The sequence below is a fragment of the Chelon labrosus genome (assembly GCF_963514085.1).
Source record: "Chelon labrosus genome assembly, chromosome: 1".
In the NCBI taxonomy this organism is placed as follows: Eukaryota; Metazoa; Chordata; class Actinopteri; order Mugiliformes; family Mugilidae; genus Chelon; species Chelon labrosus.
This window is the reverse complement of record NC_140337.1, coordinates 12,538,382-12,565,778: the sequence shown is the minus strand read 5'-3', so window position 1 is coordinate 12,565,778 and position 27,397 is coordinate 12,538,382. Positions and strand designations below refer to the sequence as shown.

The following is a 27,397-nucleotide window of genomic DNA, read 5'->3' as shown; positions in this document are numbered from 1 at the left end:
ACACAGATCATAGACAAGGACTTTACCCAGCTTCTGATCTGCATCTGATACTGATTATGCCTCATTTTAGCTGTTTTTGTAATGCATTCATCTGTTTTATTGCTTGAAAAAGTTGTACTGTTTAAGCACTTTATTTGTTGCACTTTATTTGTCTCTGATGGACCATGTGGTGGGAGACTTTGAATGAAGAATAATGTCCCTCCCTAACTAATCTTGTGTCGTTTTTGGCTGAACATAAATCACTAAGTGCTCTTAAGAATACAATTATTCACAACATAGGTTAGGTTTTAGTTAAGAATTAGTTTAATACCATTTTAATCAAAATATCAATCAACCAACCTAGGTCAAATCTTAAACACTGATCTATGAATAAGGCTTTATTGTCATTTAGGCACACCGATAGTTTTCTGGTTGAATGTTCAGCTCAAGTCTACAGACTAAGACCTACAAGTCATGATGCCGAACATGAATCAGAACTAGAAAATTCCCGCAGGAAATTTTGAGAGTGCCGAGTGGGCTGTTGCCGGGGTTCTGTATTGAAAAAGCACACCTCAAATAGTAATTTTTAACATGTATATTTACACACATGAGCCACTAATTCTAGCATTAGCCACAAATGTTAGCACGCTAGCTACTCATGGCAGTAAAGCATTAACCACAAACGTTAGCAATTAGCATGATGAGCTAGCCACTAATTTTAGCATTGGCTTAGTGTGGTATAGCTTCACAATACCCTCAAATAGTAATTTTTAACATGTATATGTACACACATGAGCCACTAATTCTAGCATAAGCTGCTAATGTTAGCAATTAGCATGATGCGCTAGCCACTAATTTTAGCATTGGCTTAGTGTGGTATAGCTTCACAATACCCTCAAATAGTAATTTTTAACATGTATATTTACACACATGAACCACTAATTCTAGTATAAGCTGCTAATGTTAGCAATTAGCATGATGCGCTAGCCACTAATTTTAGCATTGGCTTAGTGTGGTATAGCTTCACAATACCCTCAAATAGTAATTTTTAACATGTATATTTACACACATGAGCCACTAATTCTAGCATTAGCCATAAATGTTAGCAATTAGCATGTCTTTACTACCACGAGCGGCTCGCACGCTAGCTACTCATGGTAGTAAAGCATTAACCACAAATGTTAGCAATTAGCATGTCTTTACTACCACGAGCAGCTGGCACGCTAGCTACTCATGGCAGTAAAGCATTAACCACAAATGTTAGCAATTAGCATGATTCGCTAGCCACTAATTTTAGCATTGGCTTCGTGTGGTATAGCTTCACAATACCCTCAAATAGTAATTTTTAACATGTATATTTACACACATGAGCCACTAATTCTAGCATTAGCCACAAGTGTTAGCAAATAGCATGTCTTTACATGCAGTCAAGCATTAGCCGCAAATGTTAGCAATTAGCATGTCTTTACTACCACGAGCGGCTAGCACGCTAGCTACTCATGGCAGTAAAGCGTTAACCACAAATGTTAGCAATTAGCATGTCTTTACTACCATGAGCAGCTAGCACGCTGGCTGCTCTTGGTAGTAAAGCATTAGCCACTAATGTTAGCAATTAGCATGTCTTTACTCCCATGAGCAGCAGCTATAACAAAAAGCACAACTCAAATAGTCATTTAAGGCCTGGTTCCTTCTGACTGGATGGGTGTGAGTTTGATGTCATGCAGGGTACAACAAACCAAACAGGATGAGGAGGATGCAGTAGGCCTGGCTGAGAGAGCGAGACACTGAGAAGGGTCGTCCTTTATGCTTCGCCTTCTACAAACTGAAGGGCAGGTACAGGCAGCAGAGCCCTCCCAACTCCACCTGAAAGCCAGCATCAAATAAGGAAGAGAGTGGGAGGGATCGTCACACCCCCACCTTTAAGAGGGCTGCTACTCATGGCAGTAAAGCATTAACCACAAATGTTAGCAATTAGCATGTCTTTACTACCATGAGCAGCTAGCACGCTGGCTGCTCTTGGTAGTAAAGCATTAGCCACTAATGTTAGCAATTAGCATGTCTTTACTAAGTAGCATGTCTTTACTCCCATGAGCAGCAGCTATAACAAAAAGCACAACTCAAATAGCCATTTAAGGCCTGGTTCCTACTGACTGGATGGGTGTGAGTTTGATGTCATGCAGGGTACAACAAACCAAACAGGATGAGGAGGATGCAGTAGGCCTGGCTGAGAGAGAGAGAGACACTGAGAAGGGTCGTCCTTTACGCCCTTCTACAAACTGAAGGGCAGGTACAGGCAGCAGACCCCTCCCAGCTCCACCTGAAAGCCAGCATCAAATAAGGAAGAGAGTGGGAGGGATCGTCACACCCCCACCTTTAAGAGGGGCGTCCTCACTAGGATCCCCAGACAAAGAACGAGCAAATCGTAATAATTGATCGTTAATCATAATCATTTTAACAATAAAACTCATTACTCCTACCTGAGCAATAGTTTAACAGTTTACGGCACAGTCTTACATTTAGAAAAACATCAATATTAAACTTAACACATCCAGGCTGTAACAAGGAATCAGCGATGAAGTGAAGACCTTCAAATTGTCCTGTTAGTCCAGCTCTTCGTTTCATGTTGGACGTCACTGCAGTCTGTCTGGATCAGCTGGAGGAAAACTATACGCAGACAAATAGACCTGTCAAATAATGTTATGTAACATACTTAATATAACTCTTATGAGTGTTCAACAGCTCATTATTTATTTAATTAAAAACATCATATTATATTAAACGAGACAATTCCCCTGCGGGAAATCGCGAGAGTGATGCAGTGGCCGCAGCAGTCTGCGATACCATGCTATATTGCTGTGAAAGTACGATGCTACGATGCTACGATGATGCTACTATGCCAAGATGCTACAATGCTGAATGAATTAATTAATTTATTGATCATTGAGAGATACTCACGAGCACGAACGGGGGGACGAGCTTGAGAGCAGGGTCGGTGGGAAGGCTCCTCTCCGGCCGGGGGGGACGTCTGATGAAACATTAAGACCAAACACATACAGAACTCAGCAGTTAAGGAGAAAACAATAGATGTAACATTTCTAGAGCCATTTTCACGCAGACAGATGTCATTGTGGCACAGAAGCTTATCTACTGTGTAAATACCTCCAGGGGGGAAGGGGTGGACCTCAGCTCCTCCAGGTCGAGCCTCCTCCAGCGCTGCTTCACCGCCATGGAACGTCTGGACTTCCTAGGCATCCTGCTGACAAAAAATAGACAGAAAAAAAAAACAAGACAAAATACTTTTCAAAGCTTAACAGGCTATCAAACCTATCAAACTAACCTAAACCCTAACCTTTACCTAAACTCTAACTACCTAATGTAAAATAATCTAATCTGAGACAAATTAATGTAATATGTTATACTTAAATCTGTGTAGATGAAGGTGTGGTGAATGTATGTGTGTGGGTGAGGTGGCGATACTGCTCTGCGATGGTTGAGGGCGATGAATCAACGATGATCACTCTCAGCTGTCGAAGCACAGGAACCCTTTAATCCTATCAAAGACAATGCAAAAAAATTGAAATGTCTTTCAAATGTTATAAGTAAATGTAAGCAACAAGCTAATAACAAAGCAGACACATGTTAAACATCTGTAGTTGTCATAAAGTGTGTGTTTTCCTTATACTAAGATGCTATGATGCTAAGATACTACAATGCTAAGATGCTTTAATGATGCTACAATGCTATGATGCTAAGATGCTTTAATGATGCTACCATGCTATGATGCTTTAATGATCACCTGTTCATATAGTCATAATATAATTTCATGTTTGACTACAAAAAGTAATGGTCACGTCAAGACAGGTATGAAAGTATTCGCGACTTACGTCGCGAATGTCTTTACAAAGTAGCATGTCTTTACTACCATGAGCAGCAGCTATAACAAAAAGCACAACTCAAATAGTCATTTAAGGCCTGGTTCCTTCTGACTGGATGGGTGTGAGTTTGATGTCATGCAGGGTACAACAAACCAAACAGGATGAGGAGGATGCAGTAGGCCTGGCTGAGAGAGAGAGAGACACTGAGAAGGGTCGTCCTTTACGCCCTTCTACAAACTGAAGGGCAGGTACAGGCAGCAGACCCCTCCCAGCTCCACCTGAAAGCCAGCATCAAATAAGGAAGAGAGTGGGACGGATCGTCACACCCCCACCAGGATTATATTATGACTATATGAACAGGTGAATTATTATGATTAACGATCAATTATTACAATTTGCTCGTTAATCATAATAATTTTAACAATAAAACTCATTACTCCTACCTGAGCAATAGTTTAACAGTTTACGGCACAGTCTTACAGTTAGAAAAACAATAATATTAAACTTAACACATCCAGGCTGTAACAAGGAATCAGTGATGAAGTGAAGACCTTCAAACTGTCCTGTTAGTCCAGCTCTTTGTCTCATGTTGGACGTCACTGCAGTCTGTCTGGATCAGCTGGAGGAAAACTATACGCAGACAAATAGACATGTCAAATAATGTTATGTAACATACTTAATATAACTCTTATGAGTGTTCAACAGCTCATTATTTATTTAATTAAAAACATCATATTATATTAAATTACTCCAATTATTTATATATACTGTCATTAATGTTGTTACAAGCCATAAACGTTTCCTACTTTATGTGGTGGAATAATATATTTTTCAGTTTGACACAGTTTTAGTGGCTAACCCCACTAGCCTCCGCGTTAGCTCGAGGCTAACTCCCGCGGCTAACTCGCGGTTAAGTCCCGCGGGTCCGCGGTTAAATCCCGGTTAGCTCGCGGTTAAGTCCCGGTTAGCTCGCGGTTAAATCCCGGTTAGCTTGCGGTTAGCTCGAGGCTAGCTCGCGGTTAGCTCGAGGCTAACTCCGCGGTTTAGTCCGCGGCGGTTAGCTAGCTGCTAGCTCCGCTAGCTCGCTAACATACATGAGCTATGCTGGAAGGCTAGCCTAAGGCTAAAACATTGGGCAGCTAGTAGTTAACTTCTATTAACAGTTCAGCTATGTTGGGCACAAACACTTAACATATAAATAATTCTAGAAACTCACTTACCTAATAAAGTGATAGCACCAACAGAGGAGGGGGGGGGGGGGGGGGGGGGGGGGGGTCATGGAGTGTTCTGTCTCCCCATTGTAACAGTCTGAGAGTCCCTAATGTTTTGTCAGTCTGTGTCTGTAATGCTATAGTGGGAGGGGAGGTGGGGGGGTTGGAGTGGGGGGGTCATAGTGTCAGGTTCTGGCTCCCTACTATAGTCCTGTAATGGGTTTAGGGGGTCATAATGTTTTGGCAGTCTGTGTCTGTAATGCTTAAATGGAGTGGAGGGGGGGGTCATAGTGTCAGATTCTGGCTCCCTACTATAGTCCTGTAATGGGTTGAGGGGTCATAATGTTTTGGCAGTCTGTGTCTGTAATGCTATAGTGGGAGGGGGGGTGGGGGGGGTTGGAGTGGGGGGGTCATAATGTCAGGTTCTGGCCCCCTACAGTACTGCAGTAATGGTTTGAGGGGGTTTTAATGTTTTGGCAGATCCTGTTATCCACTCAGAGCTCTTTTCCCGCCACTCGGGTCTGGTTGTCATGGCTACCAGGGTCAACTGCTCCTGTCAGAATGTCAGTTGGAAGACGGGGAGAGAGAGAGAAAATGCTGAAAAAACGCCTCGAACAGGAAGGACTTGTGGCCAAACCGTATTTCCAATCATTGAACCGACTTAACTTTGGGCATCTTGAGGCTTTCCTGAACGTCTACATGTGCAATTTGTGGGTAAAATGAAGAAATGTGACCTATTTAAAGCGATTCAAAAAAGGTTACTTCTGCTTTCCTCCAGAAATTTCCCTGCCTTTTTAACATGGCAGTCTATGGAGCTGTGGGTGGGTGTTGCTGGCGCATCTTTGTGTCTGACGCCAAAACTATAAGACTTACAGCTTTAGCAGACGAATATGAGTGAGAAGACAAATTTTCCTACGTTTCTATGTATAAATTATGTCTGTCGTGTGAAATTTGTGGCCATGGGAGCAGTTTCTGTACAGTTTTTTGACTAATTTTCTTCTCTCCTCCTCACTCTAGCTGATGATGTCATCCACTCTAGCACAAACATTCCGCGCAATACACACCCATTATAAACCCTGAAATTTGAGTAAAAACCTACACAACTCTGAGGCTTCATAGTTTAAAAACGGTAAAAGTTGTCGATAAGTGAAGTGAATCGCTGAAGAGAAGGCAAGAGTACCTACGTTTTAAAATTTAAATGGAGTCTCTCGGTGAAAGTATGCCAGAGCAGTTCATTGTTGAAAATGTCTGTTGATTTTTTTTTTTTTTCGGGCTTCTCCATTCATTTCAATGGGAAATTTCTCGCGGTTTTTCGCGAATAAATTCGCGAAAAACTCGTCAATCCCTTATAAAAGTAATAGCACGGGATTCGGGATCAAAACACACGTTTTGATATATCATGTGTTGGGGTCCTCTCGCCGGTTCGGGCCGCATTAATCGGCGAAAAAGGGCGGAAAATGAATAAGTAAAAATAAAACTGCAAAGAAACACGCAGAAGATCAATAGTGGCCTCGTGCCTATGGCACGAGGCCACTCCTCCCATAGCTTGCTATGGGAGGAGTGGCCTCGTGTCATAGGCACTCGGCACTAATAAGTTCAGGTATTGCACATCTTTAGCAGACCGCCCAAAAATCCACTAGAATGCTGAAAACCACATCTACTTAATCCAAAATCTCCTGGGGGTGGACCTTCAGCTATGTCTGCTTCACAGAATGTAACCAATATTGTCCATCTTCAGTGGGCTGCCCCTATCAACAGCTTTGGACCTCCCCACAAACCACCAGAATGCAGGGTACAACATGGGTACAACATCAAATTAATTCCAATTATCTTATATCTGAGCCACCAATTTGTGTGACTGCGTGCGCGGCATAATTTTGGTCACCCACGACAAAATCTCACTCCAAGGTTTTTTGAAAAGTTGGCAGGTATGGTGATGTTTGTTTTCACACAGATTCAAGATGTCTGGTGGAATTAATTGGCAAAAACAAATGAGCAGATACAATATAAATTATTAATTCAGTTGTAAATCTGTCAGATATGATTACCTTACATGATTTTTCTCATTGTTATTTTAAAAAAAATCCTTATATCATGGGCTGAGCCCTCAAAAGTCTCTCTGAATCTAAGCCTGAGCACAGCTGTGTCCGTGTAACGTGAAAATCCATACTTTATTGTAGGACTATAATAAAGATATCATTGGAAAGGTCTCAACCTGGGGAATAGCATATGTCAGTTAGGGGATTGTAAATGGCTCCTTCTTTGAACTATTGACCTTTGAACCCTGACTTCTGAGAAGGTCTGAAGGGCTGTAATTCTGCATCAAAAGGGGCTATAGACATAGGACAAAGTGTTCTAGAAAGCTTATGAACTCAGCTGTGTGACATTCAGCTGAATGTGAATGTGAGAAAGTGGGGGCGCTGTTCAAAATGGTAAACATATCTTTTCACCCACTTGATAATTATATACTTATATTCTGGTCACAGAAATGTGTTTCCCACACCCTTAAACCCCAGGCTATGTGTTCATTTTATTATTTATAACCTCCTATTCTAGGAAATCACTAATCGTTGTAGAAACTACAAATCCCTTGAGCTGCGACATGTAGCTTGATACCAAGTCACGTGATATTTGTAGTTTTTCGGTTTTCAAACACATATGTTAAAATAGGGTTGTAAAAAAGATATATATACTGATTACATCAAATATCTAGTATTGCTGAACTAGTGATGACATTGCTTTAAGTTGATATATGTTAAGACAAAGTAAAGATAGTTTATTTAAGATGTGTTTAGAACCGCCCAATATAGATGATATAGATATGCCAAAAAGCAATGCAGTTTGGTTCTCACGCTTTATAGAAAAATAGATAGGGTTAGGAATCCTAACCCTATCTATTTTTCCAATCCTAATTTAGGATTGGTTTATCTGCTGAACACATGAAATATTTAATGAACTGGTAATGGCAGTGATTATAGTTGCTTTAAGTTAAGAAATGACACATAACACTGCATTTGAGTCGTTTATTTGAAAATATTATGAATCTTTGCTGCTGTTTGGTTGAGCGGCAGAAACCGAACGCAGCCAATCCACGGCGGACAGCTATAGACAGGAATCGAATGAGTCCAACTACGTCACTAGGCTTTCTGACGATCTCTCACTAGGCTTTCTGACGATCTCATAAGTCTTCTTTTAATAATACAGTTCAAAATGCGCATGTCTACCAGGTTTAACGAATGCATTGAGTAACACGGCATTAGTAGCATTCACTTTGAGGATGTGAGTAGTACTTTCACACTAATCGGCTCGTTTTCTACCCCGGGATGACGACGGAGGTCGACCGGCCGATCACCTCAGGAGGCTGGCTGCTCTCCTCTGAGATGAACAGCTGCTCCCGGTCGGCTGGTTCCACAGGTGGCGCTTCACTTCTCCGAAAACGTCTGAGCAAACTTCCAAACAGGCGATATTTCAATAAACTGATCACATATTCGGGATCTACATGGTTACTTTCTCACATGAAAAAAATATTAAAACTTATTTAAGTGACGTCTTTAACAAACAGCTCTGCTAGTCAACCTCAAACATAACAGTGAGTCGTAATTTGGGTGCATGCAAAACGACAATTGTGACCAGAGTGTCGATATTTACTCGACCACTAGGGGTCGCTTAACTTTGAAACGTAACATGAGGTCGTAATTTGCCGCTTGTACATACGACTCATATGGTTGTTTTATTAGAGGACAGTCTTTCAGCAACTATTGAGGTAGTTACAACGAGGCGTTTGACTTTCAGATCTGCTGGAGAGACCTTTACAAGTGAGTTGCTGAATCCTTCATTTCAAGCGTTTATCAATCGTCGGTTAAAGGCAACTATAAGTATCTTTAAGTGAAAATTTGCAGCAGTGTCAAGTGGAGTGAGCCACAAGATCAGTCTCATCACAGCATCCTGTCTGGTACTGCTGTCATGGCTACTATCATGCCGGCAATAGTCTTTGCTGAAGTCCATGAAATCCCATTAGAAAATGTCTGCTGTTACTGGTAAGAAGGAGGACTTGAAAATCCAAGAAGAGCTTCAGATGAATAACAAATACAATACGGTTTAGAAGAAGTATCTAGACATTAAATTCAAGTTAATGTACACACAGTTTTCTGCACCTTTCTCTTTCATCCAGTTCGATCTCCCTAAACTATCATAAATTAAGGCAACAACTGCAAAGTTTTCACTAAGCACAAATACAAAATTGACTTAGTAGTTAGTCCTGAATGATTATGAGTTTTTTATATTATGTGTGGATTCTGTGACCTTACTCATATGTTTTTGTAACTATAGTATAAAATAAGATAATGAGATGAGATAATCCTATCCCACAATGAGGAAAATGCTGTCTTCAAGGTGATCAACATGCAAAACTAAAATGATTGAGAGAATGTGTCTATACTAATGTCTTGTACGTTTTTTGTCATCTTAAGTATATTCAGAAAATGTAACACAAAGTACTAAAGATGCTTCAATTAAAAGCAAAAACATTTAAAAGTTGGTATCATGTATTTTTTAAATGTACTATTACTGCTGAAATGTGGTATACCTCTGAAGCCTTTTCCATGTATAGCAGGTTAAGTTCTAATAACTTTAGACAATGAAATTCACCAACAAATTGTTGATTTGCAGCCCCCTTCTCTCTCTTACCGCAGGGTGTTGAGTGAAGTAACTGACTGCAGTTTTGGACTGCTCCTCTGCTATCACTAGCTGATGCCTTTTCAGATGAGTGTGTTATGTAGTAGTACATTTGTTGTATTTCAAGACTGACTTACATATTCTGCATGTCACTGTAGAATGGGCTTCATCTTTAGTGAAGTATTTCCAAACACTTAATGAACCGCTGCTAGTTTGCTGCAATGACCCACTGGGCTCCTCACCTGTCTGCGACTAGTCGACTTCCTGCTTAAAGTGTCACGGCACAGCAGCAAATCCGTGGCCATATATATGACTAAAATCAACAAACACCAGCACAAACTACACTAGCTGTGGATTCATCACCACAAATTACAACTACAACAACACAGTCAGAAGAGCAAGGGGTGCCTCATTAGTAAGGACCAAATCAATGACATCAACATCATTTACCATAAAACAACCTACAACTGTAAAACAAAGCACTTCATGGGACACTATTAACACACAGTGGGTCAGAGTCTGAAGCAACACCAACACAATCAACAAAAACCAAAGAATCTAAAACAAGTCTGGACAAACACTGTAGTGTCCATGACAACGGCATCAATGATAAGACGACTCAATCCGTAGCATCCATAACAGATAAAAACACAACAACCACACAGCAAACACCAACAGAGACAGTTATTTCAACTATAAACAAACAAGGCCAAGAAACATCTGTGTCAGAATCAACCACAGCACCATTACAAATGACTTCAACTCAAACTCCACTACCCAACACTATGTACAGTTGATCAAACAACAGTGACAGCAACAGAAATGCCAAATTCACCAGCATCATCAAAGACTGAAACTGCATCATCTGCAACAAACAGATCAGTGACAACATTAGCATATTTTACAACAGACCAACCAACACCTGCTGCACAATGTTGTGACTCAACAACAATTCATGAGACAATGCCAACACATAGTCAGTCTCTATGGCAACAGGATTCACACAAACTAACACAAGCTACTGCCTCTGTCGAAATGTTGTCCACAGCAACACTGAGACAATCTCTTACTTCCATGACATCTAAAACAGTAAAACAAACCACAATAACAAAACAGCCCACACCAACACACAATGTTTTATCAACTACAAGCAAACATGAGGAAGCAACATCTATGACAAAATCAACCACAGAACCACTAGAAATGAGTTTAACTCAAACTCCACTACCTGTCACAACACTATCTATAGTTGATCAAACAACAGTGACAGAAACAACACAGATTACAACTGCAACAACATGGTCAGAAATAAAACAGCATCATCTGCAACAACTAAATCTCTAGCTTTATCAACATCAGCATCATTCACAACAGAAAAACCTACAGCTGTAAAACAAAGTAACGGCTTCACAACAAATCACGAGACAACACACATTGGATTGGACTCTATTGCAACAAAAACAACACAAGAAATGGCGAAAGGACTTACACAATGTACGGGATCCATGGAAATAGTGTCCACAGATACACTGACACAAAGCGTCCATATACAACTAACCCAGATACAGCTGGAACCCACCCACAGTGTTCACCATCTCCCAGCCTATCAACATTAAGTCGCACATTAGTGTTTTGACATCTTTGAATACGGAAAGTAGTGAACATTCATCAGGATTAACAACAGAAACAACACATTCAGTTCAACCTAAATCACCTCAGACTGAAATAACTACAAATGTGGAGATGACTGCAACTGTATCAACAGATAGGACAGATACCCAACCCCCAAAAACTGATCTTAAAGAAAATAAAAATGACCTTAGAACTCCAGATGGAATGACTACAGTGTTGTCAAGAGCTGCCACTTCAACACCGCCAGACTCAAGTTTGCCTTTATCATTGTCCTCATTGAAAGTGAACCGTGCCTGGGCCAACACAGCCCAGCATACAGCAAACATTGTTACAATTGGGAGCAATAAGTAAATATCTTCCCCTCTGGAGCCTCTGGTGGATGCTGAGGTGGTGGAGGTGCTGACAGAGAAGGCAGCACTGCAGAGTGGAAACATAAAGGACATGTCAGAGTGAGAGATGGATATGTTCATATCTAATACATGCACAGTATTAGAAGGCCATTACAAAATCCAAAACTGACATATTTTTGATTGTATCACACATCTTTTCTAGAATAAATGATTTTTTCTTTCAACTTTATAGATACAACCAAAGGATCAACATCAAAGCTGCCATCAGACCTCAAAGACATCTGACCGATTAGACCTTCTTCAGCGAGCAGCTACATAACCTCATACATTATTGGTTAAAGAGGAAAATATGTCATGAACTAGGGTTTGTCCTGAAATTCTTTCGACTGAACTGCTAAAGACAAATCAAACATGCTCCACCCTCTGCTTGTCTTAGTCTCCGTGACGTGTTTATTTTAGTTAGGCAAGTTTTACGCCCATTGTGTATTTTTATTTTTATGTGTCCAAGCACATTAAAAACTAAACTAAAACATTTTAAGATAATCGTAACATCATTCTGTTATGCTTTTGTCGCTGTCAGTCCTTCCGCTGTCACAGAAGAAGTTTCTTTTTGTGAAAAACCATGTCTTCCCAAATTTTCCTAAACAGTGAGTGGAAACAAAAGTTGCAGAAAAAATCAGGGTCATGAACCCCATGCTCCTGGATTTGACAAAACTGCATTATTTTAAATGATGTGTAATAGTAATAAGATTTGTGTCACTGGGAGTGTCCACACTGAATGTCGGAGGACTGGTTAAAACAATAGCACTTCAGAAAAACCTGTTCTTATTTAAATGGTCTTCCTGAAAGCAAAGGGCGTCTTTCTTTTCATTGTCATATTATTAGTGCATCTTAAAGTACTTGTGACTCATGTGTTTCATAATGCTTGTGAACCAGTTGGTTTACTAAAAACATTTGCCAATGTTAAAGAATTTTTTGGTTTCGTTTTCGCTCATTGACGTGAGAAAGTATATCAGAACATTCTTTGGTGGGGAATATAAAGACTGAAAGACACAAGTGGCATCACAAGAGATTATGGAGCCGGAGAGTAAACCTCTGAATTATACTGTTACTTAGGGTAAGTACCCTTCATGTTAATGTGCATAGCATATATAGAATACAAGTAAGTTATAAGTAATTTTATTCTGAGTTATATTTTTTCATATGATATGCAATGTTTTTGCATTTTGGGGAGACTATATTGTTGTTTTTGCTTCATCCATCTCAAACCTTTGATTACTTTGATTAGTCAGAGAAAAAAATAATTTGCATTGTAAAATATTTTCATCATTGTCATTATGGCACATATTAAATATTTATTTTTGTGTGGTCAGTTTGTAATCCAGAGGTATGAACAAAAATGGTTCTCTAATCAACAACTTTTTTACATTAGGTCATGTCACAAAGCTGAAATGAAATACGGTGACAAGCCTTAGATCTGTTTTGAGTTTGTGGCAGTAATATGGTGTGAACTGCTTGGCCATTTTTTATTTGTTCACCTTTATTTTGTATTTTCTCTATGCTTGCTTACTGTGACAGATCAAACTAATTTCAATAGTCATTCCCTCTCAATCACAGATTATAAACTATTAGTGTTACAAAGCTTAAGAGCAATAGACTTTCTGAATTGCCAACATTAATACATTTGGAAATTCAAGTGGTTTTTCCAGTTCCAGGGCTCTGGCACCATATATAGTGTATCCTTATGGGTTACTAACAGACGTTAATGGGGCAGTCAGTAACATTAGTAGTTACATAGCTCAATAGGACAGGGAGGCAATACATTCAAAAGGAGTTATTTTAAATTGGTGGTGGTGACAATTTTCACTTTCAGTAAAATAAAAGGCCCTAAAGTTTAACGAAAACTCACAATTTTCGCAGGGAGTGATCATGAAAGACATAAGTATGACCTGACACAATCCAAACATCCTGACAGGAACAGCAGCTCATACAACAGACACCTGACAAAATCAGACATTTCCTGTTCACAATAGGTCGCGCTTCAATAATTGTATGAATATTGTCATATGGATGTGTTCAGTTAGGGACCAGTAACAATACTGTAAAGTTTGATGAAATTTGGACTGAATTAAAGCACGTTTAATGCAACTTCCTGTTTCATGGCGCGTCACGAAAACTTTCAGGGGCCAGGAGACCCACGCCACTTCGACGAAAAGTCACAAAAACTACATCTTATGTTCATCTAGCTTTCAACTACCGAATTCCATAGTTTTTGAAGTCAATCTGATAGGTTTAATGCCTGAATTACAAACTCCAACGATGTTTTAGTCCAATTTTCACTGTTTTAATCAAAATAGCAGACTTCCTGTTGGGTTTAGAATATGGCTCCAAAAGACTTTTTTGTGCGTCCTGGGATGTTACATATATGTGACATATTTCCAGATTTTTAGACGCAACGGGCTTCAGGGGCTGGTCCGTAGATGGTCCGAAGTGGCCCTACAGAGCCATTTTGCCACGCCCGTGCTTGTGGCCCACATACACTAACAATTTTCGGGCAAACGAATCTTTCTGCAAATTTTCAGGACTTTTCGTGCATATTTGAAGCCGTTAGAATTTTTAAAAGACGCTGAAAAGAATAATAATAATAAAAAGAAACAGTACGAAAACAATAGGGTCCTTGCAACTCCGTTGCATGGCCCCGTTGGGCCCCTGCACTTCGTTGCTCGGGCCCTAATAATAATAAACAGTACGAAAACAATAGGGTCCTTGCAACTCTGTTGCATGGCCCCGTTGGGCCCCTGCACTTCGTTGCTCGGGCCCTAATAATAATAATAAACAGTACGAAAACAATAGGGTCCTTGCAACTGCGTTGCATGGCCCCGTTGGGCCCCTGCACTTCGTTGCTTGGGCCCTAGTAATAATAATAATAAACAGTACGAAAACAATAGGGTCCTTGCAACTCCGTTGCATGGCCCCGTTGGGCCCCTGCACTTCGTTGCTCGGGCCCTAATTAAAGACATTGTGCATTATAGCATTAATTTGTGGCGACTACTTTCTCATCTCATCTCATCTCATCTCTTAGCTTCAGGAACAGGTCACAATGGGTATTGGAGAAATCATAACAATTTTGCTGATACTGACGGGTAAGTTAAAAATAACTATAAGTTTTGACTTGATTAATATATTTCGCTAAATTACCATTTAATTTAATAGCGGCAATGGAGCTGTCTACAACACAATCTACTATACAAACAGCTGGTGCAACACATTCTCAATTTTTTAACATTTGTCGTTGTGTGTGTGTTGTTGCAGCCCCCACTACTGCAGCTAATATAACTACTGCAAATGGAGCTACCAATGCCACAACAACCGCTGCACCAACTACAACAACCACCACTGCACCAACTACTACAACTGAAGCCCCACTACCGGTTGTGGCTGTTCAAGCAACCTTGGTAGAACGGTTTGTGCAAGAACTCAAAGACAGGAACAGCCAACAATTTAAGGTCCTTGAGGCAAGAGTTGTAACAGTGGTGAGTGCAGTACCTTAATATTTTCACCGACTTAAACATAATAAGTGAGTTTTCAGATATTTTTAATGTTCCATTTTTTATTTCACAGTGTGACGTGATTTACCGCACTCGATATGGTGCAATTTTCAGCCGCACATTTATCATAGCATTTAGGTGAGATGATATATTTCTTGACAGAATTTTCTACACAAGCTTTCATATTGACAACGGCCACAGACTTAATATTAGTTAATGATTCAAATATATGCTGTTTTTTTGATGCAGACCAGCAAGAGTGCAAATGGAAAATACTGAGGTAGAGGTGGGGATCGAGTTCAACAGAAATTCAACAACTGCACAAATCCCAACGGACACTGAAGTTGCAAAGACCCTAATAGAGGCTGTGAATAATCCCAACAGTACACTAAACATCACTATTCAAGCCAACACTGACCGAGTAGTTGGTAAGTAAACAGTCGTACCATACTTGACTCCAGAAAGGAAATATACCCACTCATATGTAAATTATCTTAACTGTACATTATAAGTCATGCAATTTTTACAAAGAATGCCCTTTGACTAATAATAGCTACTTTTTCATTTTTTTCGTATCTTTAGGTATGTGTGTGTGTGTATTGTTGTCTTTTTCAGAAACAACTGCAGCCCCCACTACTGCAGCTAATACAACTACTGCAAATGGAAGTACCAATGCCACAACCACCGCTGCACCAACTACTACAACTGAAGCCCCACTACCGGTTGTGGTTATTCAAGCAACCTTGGTAGAACCGTTTGTCCCAGAACTCAATAACAGAAGCAGCCAACCATTTATGGTCCTTGAGGCAAGAGTTGTAACAGCGGTGAGTACAGCACCTTAATATTTTCACCTAATTTAAGTGAGCTTTCAGATGTTTTTAATTCAATTTTCCATGTTTTACTTCAGTGTGACATCATCTACCGTGCTCGATTTGGTGTAATTTTCCTCCGCACATTCATCGTAGCATTTAGGTGAGATGATATGTTTCTTGACAGAATTTTCTAGACATTTCTATACACATGTTTCATTACTGACCATGGCCACAAACATAATATTTGTTATCAATAATGGTTGAAATATATGCTTTTTTTTTTTTTTTTAATGCAGACCAGCTAGAGTGCAAGCACAAATGGAGAACACTGAGGCAGTGGTGGGGATCCAGTTCAACAGAAATTCAACAACTGCACAAATCCCAACGGACACTGAAGTTGCACAGACCTTAGTAGAGGCTGTGAATAATCCCAACAGTACAATCAACATCACTATTCAAGCCAACACTGTCCGAGTAGTTGGTAAGTAAATAGTAGTACCGTACTTGACTCTAGCAAGGAAATACACCTATTCATACGTAAATACATTGTGATTCATACAGTTTTATCAAAGAATTCCTTTTGACTAACAATAGCCACTTTCTCAATTTTTTTCATATTTGTGTGTGTGTGTTGTCTTTTTCAGAAACAACTGCAGCCCCCACTACTGCAGCTAATACAACTACTGCAAATGGAAGTACCAATGCCACAACCACCGCTGCACCAACTACTACAACTGAAGCCCCACTACCGGTTGTGGTTATTCAAGCAACCTTGGTAGAACCGTTTGTCCCAGAACTCAATAACAGAAGCAGCCAACCATTTATGGTCCTCGAGGCAAGAGTTGTAACAGCGGTGAGTACAGCACCTTAATATTTTCACCTAATTTAAGTGAGCTTTCAGATGTTTTTAATTCAATTTTCCATGTTTTACTTCAGTGTGACATCATCTACCGTGCTCGATTTGGTGTAATTTTCCTCCGCACATTCATCGTAGCATTTAGGTGAGATGATATGTTTCTTGACAGAATTTTCTAGACATTTCTATACACATGTTTCATTACTGACCATGGCCACAAACATAATATTTGTTATCAATAACGGTTGAAATATATGCTTTTTTTTTTTAATGCAGACCAGCTAGAGTGCAAGCACAAATGGAGAACACTGAGGCAGTGGTGGGGATCCAGTTCAACAGAAATTCAACAACTGCACAAATCCCAACGGACACTGAAGTTGCACAGACCTTAGTAGAGGCTGTGAATAATCCCAACAGTACAATCAACATCACTATTCAAGCCAACACTGTCCGAGTAGTTGGTAAGTAAATAGTAGTACCGTACTTGACTCTAGCAAGGAAATACACCTATTCATACGCAAATACATTGTGATTCATACAGTTTTTTCAAAGAATTCCTTTTGACTAACAATAGCCACTTTCTAATTTTTTTTCATATTTGTGTGTGTTGTCTTTTTCAGAAACAACTGCAGCCCCCACTACTGCAGCTAATACAACTACTGCAAATGGAAGTACCAATGCCACAACCACCGCTGCACCAACTACTACAACTGAAGCCCCACTACCGGTTGTGGTTATTCAAGCAACCTTGGTAGAACCGTTTGTCCCAGAACTCAATAACAGAAGCAGCCAACCATTTATGGTCCTTGAGGCAAGAGTTGTAACAGCGGTGAGTACAGCACCTTAATATTTTCACCTAATTTAAGTGAGCTTTCAGATGTTTTTAATTCAATTTTCCATGTTTTACTTCAGTGTGACATCATCTACCGTGCTCGATTTGGTGTAATTTTCCTCCGCACATTCATCGTAGCATTTAGGTGAGATGATATGTTTCTTGACAGAATTTTCTAGACATTTCTATACACATGTTTCATTACTGACCATGGCCACAAACATAATATTTCTTATCAATAACGGTTGAAACATATGCTTTTTTTTTTTTTAATGCAGACCAGCTAGAGTGCAAGCACAAATGGAGAACACTGAGGCAGTGGTGGGGATCCAGTTCAACAGAAATTCAACAACTGCACAAATCCCAACGGACACTGAAGTTGCACAGACCTTAGTAGAGGCTGTGAATAATCCCAACAGTACAATCAACATCACTATTCAAGCCAACACTGTCCGAGTAGTTGGTAAGTAAATAGTAGTACCGTACTTGACTCTAGCAAGGAAATACACCTATTCATACGTAAATACATTGTGATTCATACAGTTTTTTCAAAGAATTCCTTTTGACTAACAATAGCCACTTTCTCAATTTTTTTCATATTTGTGTGTGTGTGTGTTGTCTTTTTCAGAAACAACTGCAGCCCCCACTACTGCAGCTAATACAACTACTGCAAATGGAAGTACCAATGCCACAACCACCGCTGCACCAACTACTACAACTGAAGCCCCACTACCGGTTGTGGTTATTCAAGCAACCTTGGTAGAACCGTTTGTCCCAGAACTCAATAACAGAAGCAGCCAACCATTTATGGTCCTTGAGGCAAGAGTTGTAACAGCGGTGAGTACAGCACCTTAATATTTTCACCTAATTTAAGTGAGCTTTCAGATGTTTTTAATTCAATTTTCCATGTTTTACTTCAGTGTGACATCATCTACCGTGCTCGATTTGGTGTAATTTTCCTCCGCACATTCATCGTAGCATTTAGGTGAGATGATATGTTTCTTGACAGAATTTTCTAGACATTTCTATACACATGTTTCATTACTGACCATGGCCACAAACATAATATTTGTTATCAATAACGGTTGAAATATATGCTTTTTTTTTTTAATGCAGACCAGCTAGAGTGCAAGCACAAATGGAGAACACTGAGGCAGTGGTGGGGATCCAGTTCAACAGAAATTCAACAACTGCACAAATCCCAACGGACACTGAAGTTGCACAGACCTTAGTAGAGGCTGTGAATAATCCCAACAGTACAATCAACATCACTATTCAAGCCAACACTGTCCGAGTAGTTGGTAAGTAAATAGTAGTACCGTACTTGACTCTAGCAAGGAAATACACCTATTCATACGCAAATACATTGTGATTCATACAGTTTTTTCAAAGAATTCCTTTTGACTAACAATAGCCACTTTCTAAATTTTTTTCATATTTGTGTGTGTTGTCTTTTTCAGAAACAACTGCAGCCCCCACTACTGCAGCTAATACAACTACTGCAAATGGAAGTACCAATGCCACAACCACCGCTGCACCAACTACTACAACTGAAGCCCCACTACCGGTTGTGGTTATTCAAGCAACCTTGGTAGAACCGTTTGTCCCAGAACTCAATAACAGAAGCAGCCAACCATTTATGGTCCTCGAGGCAAGAGTTGTAACAGCGGTGAGTACAGCACCTTAATATTTTCACCTAATTTAAGTGAGCTTTCAGATGTTTTTAATTCAATTTTCCATGTTTTACTTCAGTGTGACATCATCTACCGTGCTCGATTTGGTGTAATTTTCCTCCGCACATTCATCGTAGCATTTAGGTGAGATGATATGTTTCTTGACAGAATTTTCTAGACATTTCTATACACATGTTTCATTACTGACCATGGCCACAAACATAATATTTGTTATCAATAATGGTTGAAATATATGCTTTTTTTTTTTTTTTTAATGCAGACCAGCTAGAGTGCAAGCACAAATGGAGAACACTGAGGCAGTGGTGGGGATCCAGTTCAACAGAAATTCAACAACTGCACAAATCCCAACGGACACTGAAGTTGCACAGACCTTAGTAGAGGCTGTGAATAATCCCAACAGTACAATCAACATCACTATTCAAGCCAACACTGTCCGAGTAGTTGGTAAGTAAATAGTAGTACCGTACTTGACTCTAGCAAGGAAATACACCTATTCATACGTAAATACATTGTGATTCATACAGTTTTATCAAAGAATTCCTTTTGACTAACAATAGCCACTTTCTCAATTTTTTTCATATTTGTGTGTGTGTGTTGTCTTTTTCAGAAACAACTGCAGCCCCCACTACTGCAGCTAATACAACTACTGCAAATGGAAGTACCAATGCCACAACCACCGCTGCACCAACTACTACAACTGAAGCCCCACTACCGGTTGTGGTTATTCAAGCAACCTTGGTAGAACCGTTTGTCCCAGAACTCAATAACAGAAGCAGCCAACCATTTATGGTCCTCGAGGCAAGAGTTGTAACAGCGGTGAGTACAGCACCTTAATATTTTCACCTAATTTAAGTGAGCTTTCAGATGTTTTTAATTCAATTTTCCATGTTTTACTTCAGTGTGACATCATCTACCGTGCTCGATTTGGTGTAATTTTCCTCCGCACATTCATCGTAGCATTTAGGTGAGATGATATGTTTCTTGACAGAATTTTCTAGACATTTCTATACACATGTTTCATTACTGACCATGGCCACAAACATAATATTTGTTATCAATAACGGTTGAAATATATGCTTTTTTTTTTTAATGCAGACCAGCTAGAGTGCAAGCACAAATGGAGAACACTGAGGCAGTGGTGGGGATCCAGTTCAACAGAAATTCAACAACTGCACAAATCCCAACGGACACTGAAGTTGCACAGACCTTAGTAGAGGCTGTGAATAATCCCAACAGTACAATCAACATCACTATTCAAGCCAACACTGTCCGAGTAGTTGGTAAGTAAATAGTAGTACCGTACTTGACTCTAGCAAGGAAATACACCTATTCATACGCAAATACATTGTGATTCATACAGTTTTTTCAAAGAATTCCTTTTGACTAACAATAGCCACTTTCTAATTTTTTTTCATATTTGTGTGTGTTGTCTTTTTCAGAAACAACTGCAGCCCCCACTACTGCAGCTAATACAACTACTGCAAATGGAAGTACCAATGCCACAACCACCGCTGCACCAACTACTACAACTGAAGCCCCACTACCGGTTGTGGTTATTCAAGCAACCTTGGTAGAACCGTTTGTCCCAGAACTCAATAACAGAAGCAGCCAACCATTTATGGTCCTTGAGGCAAGAGTTGTAACAGCGGTGAGTACAGCACCTTAATATTTTCACCTAATTTAAGTGAGCTTTCAGATGTTTTTAATTCAATTTTCCATGTTTTACTTCAGTGTGACATCATCTACCGTGCTCGATTTGGTGTAATTTTCCTCCGCACATTCATCGTAGCATTTAGGTGAGATGATATGTTTCTTGACAGAATTTTCTAGACATTTCTATACACATGTTTCATTACTGACCATGGCCACAAACATAATATTTGTTATCAATAACGGTTGAAATATATGCTTTTTTTTTTTAATGCAGACCAGCTAGAGTGCAAGCACAAATGGAGAACACTGAGGCAGTGGTGGGGATCCAGTTCAACAGAAATTCAACAACTGCACAAATCCCAACGGACACTGAAGTTGCACAGACCTTAGTAGAGGCTGTGAATAATCCCAACAGTACAATCAACATCACTATTCAAGCCAACACTGTCCGAGTAGTTGGTAAGTAAATAGTAGTACCGTACTTGACTCTAGCAAGGAAATACACCTATTCATACGCAAATACATTGTGATTCATACAGTTTTTTCAAAGAATTCCTTTTGACTAACAATAGCCACTTTCTAAATTTTTTTCATATTTGTGTGTGTTGTCTTTTTCAGAAACAACTGCAGCCCCCACTACTGCAGCTAATACAACTACTGCAAATGGAAGTACCAATGCCACAACCACCGCTGCACCAACTACTACAACTGAAGCCCCACTACCGGTTGTGGTTATTCAAGCAACCTTGGTAGAACCGTTTGTCCCAGAACTCAATAACAGAAGCAGCCAACCATTTATGGTCCTTGAGGCAAGAGTTGTAACAGCGGTGAGTACAGCACCTTAATATTTTCACCTAATTTAAGTGAGCTTTCAGATGTTTTTAATTCAATTTTCCATGTTTTACTTCAGTGTGACATCATCTACCGTGCTCGATTTGGTGTAATTTTCCTCCGCACATTCATCGTAGCATTTAGGTGAGATGATATGTTTCTTGACAGAATTTTCTAGACATTTCTATACACATGTTTCATTACTGACCATGGCCACAAACATAATATTTGTTATCAATAATGGTTGAAATATATGCTTTTTTTTTTTTTAATGCAGACCAGCTAGAGTGCAAGCACAAATGGAGAACACTGAGGCAGTGGTGGGGATCCAGTTCAACAGAAATTCAACAACTGCACAAATCCCAACGGACACTGAAGTTGCACAGACCTTAGTAGAGGCTGTGAATAATCCCAACAGTACAATCAACATCACTATTCAAGCCAACACTGTCCGAGTAGTTGGTAAGTAAATAGTAGTACCGTACTTGACTCTAGCAAGGAAATACACCTATTCATACGTAAATACATTGTGATTCATACAGTTTTTTCAAAGAATTCCTTTTGACTAACAATAGCCACTTTCTCAATTTTATTCATATTTGTGTGTGTGTGTGTTGTCTTTTTCAGAAACAACTGCAGCCCCCACTACTGCAGCTAATACAACTACTGCAAATGGAAGTACCAATGCCACAACCACCGCTGCACCAACTACTACAACTGAAGCCCCACTACCGGTTGTGGTTATTCAAGCAACCTTGGTAGAACCGTTTGTCCCAGAACTCAATAACAGAAGCAGCCAACCATTTATGGTCCTCGAGGCAAGAGTTGTAACAGCGGTGAGTACAGCACCTTAATATTTTCACCTAATTTAAGTGAGCTTTCAGATGTTTTTAATTCAATTTTCCATGTTTTACTTCAGTGTGACATCATCTACCGTGCTCGATTTGGTGTAATTTTCCTCCGCACATTCATCGTAGCATTTAGGTGAGATGATATGTTTCTTGACAGAATTTTCTAGACATTTCTATACACATGTTTCATTACTGACCATGGCCACAAACATAATATTTCTTATCAATAACGGTTGAAATATATGCTTTTTTTTTTTTTAATGCAGACCAGCTAGAGTGCAAGCACAAATGGAGAACACTGAGGCAGTGGTGGGGATCCAGTTCAACAGAAATTCAACAACTGCACAAATCCCAACGGACACTGAAGTTGCACAGACCTTAGTAGAGGCTGTGAATAATCCCAACAGTACAATCAACATCACTATTCAAGCCAACACTGTCCGAGTAGTTGGTAAGTAAATAGTAGTACCGTACTTGACTCTAGCAAGGAAATACACCTATTCATACGTAAATACATTGTGATTCATACAGTTTTTTCAAAGAATTCCTTTTGACTAACAATAGCCACTTTCTCAGTTTTTTTCATATTTGTGTGTGTGTGTGTTGTCTTTTTCAGAAACAACTGCAGCCCCCACTACTGCAGCTAATACAACTACTGCAAATGGAAGTACCAATGCCACAACCACCGCTGCACCAACTACTACAACTGAAGCCCCACTACCGGTTGTGGTTATTCAAGCAACCTTGGTAGAACCGTTTGTCCCAGAACTCAATAACAGAAGCAGCCAACCATTTATGGTCCTTGAGGCAAGAGTTGTAACAGCGGTGAGTACAGCACCTTAATATTTTCACCTAATTTAAGTGAGCTTTCAGATGTTTTTAATTCAATTTTCCATGTTTTACTTCAGTGTGACATCATCTACCGTGCTCGATTTGGTGTAATTTTCCTCCGCACATTCATCGTAGCATTTAGGTGAGATGATATGTTTCTTGACAGAATTTTCTAGACATTTCTATACACATGTTTCATTACTGACCATGGCCACAAACATAATATTTCTTATCAATAACGGTTGAAATATATGCTTTTTTTTTTTTTAATGCAGACCAGCTAGAGTGCAAGCACAAATGGAGAACACTGAGGCAGTGGTGGGGATCCAGTTCAACAGAAATTCAACAACTGCACAAATCCCAACGGACACTGAAGTTGCACAGACCTTAGTAGAGGCTGTGAATAATCCCAACAGTACAATCAACATCACTATTCAAGCCAACACTGTCCGAGTAGTTGGTAAGTAAATAGTAGTACCGTACTTGACTCTAGCAAGGAAATACACCTATTCATACGTAAATACATTGTGATTCATACAGTTTTTTCAAAGAATTCCTTTTGACTAACAATAGCCACTTTCTCAATTTTTTTCATATTTGTGTGTGTGTGTGTTGTCTTTTTCAGAAACAACTGCAGCCCCCACTACTGCAGCTAATACAACTACTGCAAATGGAAGTACCAATGCCACAACCACCGCTGCACCAACTACTACAACTGAAGCCCCACTACCGGTTGTGGTTATTCAAGCAACCTTGGTAGAACCGTTTGTCCCAGAACTCAATAACAGAAGCAGCCAACCATTTATGGTCCTTGAGGCAAGAGTTGTAACAGCGGTGAGTACAGCACCTTAATATTTTCACCTAATTTAAGTGAGCTTTCAGATGTTTTTAATTCAATTTTCCATGTTTTACTTCAGTGTGACATCATCTACCGTGCTCGATTTGGTGTAATTTTCCTCCGCACATTCATCGTAGCATTTAGGTGAGATGATATGTTTCTTGACAGAATTTTCTAGACATTTCTATACACATGTTTCATTACTGACCATGGCCACAAACATAATATTTCTTATCAATAACGGTTGAAATATATGCTTTTTTTTTTTAATGCAGACCAGCTAGAGTGCAAGCACAAATGGAGAACACTGAGGCAGTGGTGGGGATCCAGTTCAACAGAAATTCAACAACTGCACAAATCCCAACGGACACTGAAGTTGCACAGACCTTAGTAGAGGCTGTGAATAATCCCAACAGTACAATCAACATCACTATTCAAGCCAACACTGTCCGAGTAGTTGGTAAGTAAATAGTAGTACCGTACTTGACTCTAGCAAGGAAATACACCTATTCATACGCAAATACATTGTGATTCATACAGTTTTTTCAAAGAATTCCTTTTGACTAACAATAGCCACTTTCTAAATTTTTTTCATATTTGTGTGTGTTGTCTTTTTCAGAAACAACTGCAGCCCCCACTACTGCAGCTAATACAACTACTGCAAATGGAAGTACCAATGCCACAACCACCGCTGCACCAACTACTACAACTGAAGCCCCACTACCGGTTGTGGTTATTCAAGCAACCTTGGTAGAACCGTTTGTCCCAGAACTCAATAACAGAAGCAGCCAACCATTTATGGTCCTTGAGGCAAGAGTTGTAACAGCGGTGAGTACAGCACCTTAATATTTTCACCTAATTTAAGTGAGCTTTCAGATGTTTTTAATTCAATTTTCCATGTTTTACTTCAGTGTGACATCATCTACCGTGCTCGATTTGGTGTAATTTTCCTCCGCACATTCATCGTAGCATTTAGGTGAGATGATATGTTTCTTGACAGAATTTTCTAGACATTTCTATACACATGTTTCATTACTGACCATGGCCACAAACATAATATTTGTTATCAATAATGGTTGAAATATATGCTTTTTTTTTTTTTAATGCAGACCAGCTAGAGTGCAAGCACAAATGGAGAACACTGAGGCAGTGGTGGGGATCCAGTTCAACAGAAATTCAACAACTGCACAAATCCCAACGGACACTGAAGTTGCACAGACCTTAGTAGAGGCTGTGAATAATCCCAACAGTACAATCAACATCACTATTCAAGGCAACACTGTCCGAGTAGTTGGTAAGTAAATAGTAGTACCGTACTTGACTCTAGCAAGGAAATACACCTATTCATACGTAAATACATTGTGATTCATACAGTTTTTTCAAAGAATTCCTTTTGACTAACAATAGCCACTTTCTCAATTTTATTCATATTTGTGTGTGTGTGTGTTGTCTTTTTCAGAAACAACTGCAGCCCCCACTACTGCAGCTAATACAACTACTGCAAATGGAAGTACCAATGCCACAACCACCGCTGCACCAACTACTACAACTGAAGCCCCACTACCGGTTGTGGTTATTCAAGCAACCTTGGTAGAACCGTTTGTCCCAGAACTCAATAACAGAAGCAGCCAACCATTTATGGTCCTCGAGGCAAGAGTTGTAACAGCGGTGAGTACAGCACCTTAATATTTTCACCTAATTTAAGTGAGCTTTCAGATGTTTTTAATTCAATTTTCCATGTTTTACTTCAGTGTGACATCATCTACCGTGCTCGATTTGGTGTAATTTTCCTCCGCACATTCATCGTAGCATTTAGGTGAGATGATATGTTTCTTGACAGAATTTTCTAGACATTTCTATACACATGTTTCATTACTGACCATGGCCACAAACATAATATTTGTTATCAATAACGGTTGAAATATATGCTTCTTTTTTTTTTAATGCAGACCAGCTAGAGTGCAAGCACAAATGGAGAACACTGAGGCAGTGGTGGGGATCCAGTTCAACAGAAATTCAACAACTGCACAAATCCCAACGGACACTGAAGTTGCACAGACCTTAGTAGAGGCTGTGAATAATCCCAACAGTACAATCAACATCACTATTCAAGCCAACACTGTCCGAGTAGTTGGTAAGTAAATAGTAGTACCGTACTTGACTCTAGCAAGGAAATACACCTATTCATACGTAAATACATTGTGATTCATACAGTTTTTTCAAAGAATTCCTTTTGACTAACAATAGCCACTTTCTCAGTTTTTTTCATATTTGTGTGTGTGTGTGTTGTCTTTTTCAGAAACAACTGCAGCCCCCACTACTGCAGCTAATACAACTACTGCAAATGGAAGTACCAATGCCACAACCACCGCTGCACCAACTACTACAACTGAAGCCCCACTACCGGTTGTGGTTATTCAAGCAACCTTGGTAGAACCGTTTGTCCCAGAACTCAATAACAGAAGCAGCCAACCATTTATGGTCCTTGAGGCAAGAGTTGTAACAGCGGTGAGTACAGCACCTTAATATTTTCACCTAATTTAAGTGAGCTTTCAGATGTTTTTAATTCAATTTTCCATGTTTTACTTCAGTGTGACATCATCTACCGTGCTCGATTTGGTGTAATTTTCCTCCGCACATTCATCGTAGCATTTAGGTGAGATGATATGTTTCTTGACAGAATTTTCTAGACATTTCTATACACATGTTTCATTACTGACCATGGCCACAAACATAATATCTGTTATCAATAACGGTTGAAATATATGCTTTTTTTTTTTTTAATGCAGACCAGCTAGAGTGCAAGCACAAATGGAGAACACTGAGGCAGTGGTGGGGATCCAGTTCAACAGAAATTCAACAACTGCACAAATCCCAACGGACACTGAAGTTGCACAGACCTTAGTAGAGGCTGTGAATAATCCCAACAG

General features: G+C 39.7%; 2 protein-coding genes across 2 annotated transcripts in view; both read left to right on the top strand.

The window, feature by feature from the left end:
• Nucleotides 1–27,397, top strand: part of LOC311491327 (uncharacterized protein) — a gene marked incomplete at its 5' end in the record, with an annotated part of 314,565 nt that overhangs the window by 231,546 nt on the left and 55,622 nt on the right. The window lies entirely within an intron of this gene.
• LOC311489516 (uncharacterized protein) lies at nt 12,736–15,737 on the top strand. The gene is made up of 5 exons (XM_084546631.1): nt 12,736–12,838; nt 14,804–14,864; nt 15,034–15,254; nt 15,343–15,407; nt 15,519–15,737. Exons 2-5 carry the CDS (start codon nt 14,822–14,824, stop codon nt 15,703–15,705), a joined length of 516 nt encoding a protein of 171 aa, XP_084402757.1. The 5' UTR covers nt 12,736–12,838; nt 14,804–14,821; the 3' UTR covers nt 15,706–15,737.

What these genes read in the sequence shown, in the direction of transcription:
- LOC311489516 (XM_084546631.1), top strand. Translation starts at nt 14,822, where the DNA reads ATGGGTATTGGAGAAATCATAACAATTTTGCTGATACTGACGG. An exon ending in AATTTTGCTGATACTGACGG is followed by an intron (nt 14,865 to 15,033) that starts GTAAGTTAAAAA and finishes GTGTTGTTGCAG; the next exon opens with CCCCCACTACTGCAGCTAAT. An exon ending in ACATTTATCATAGCATTTAG is followed by an intron (nt 15,408 to 15,518) that starts GTGAGATGATAT and finishes TTTTTGATGCAG; the next exon opens with ACCAGCAAGAGTGCAAATGG.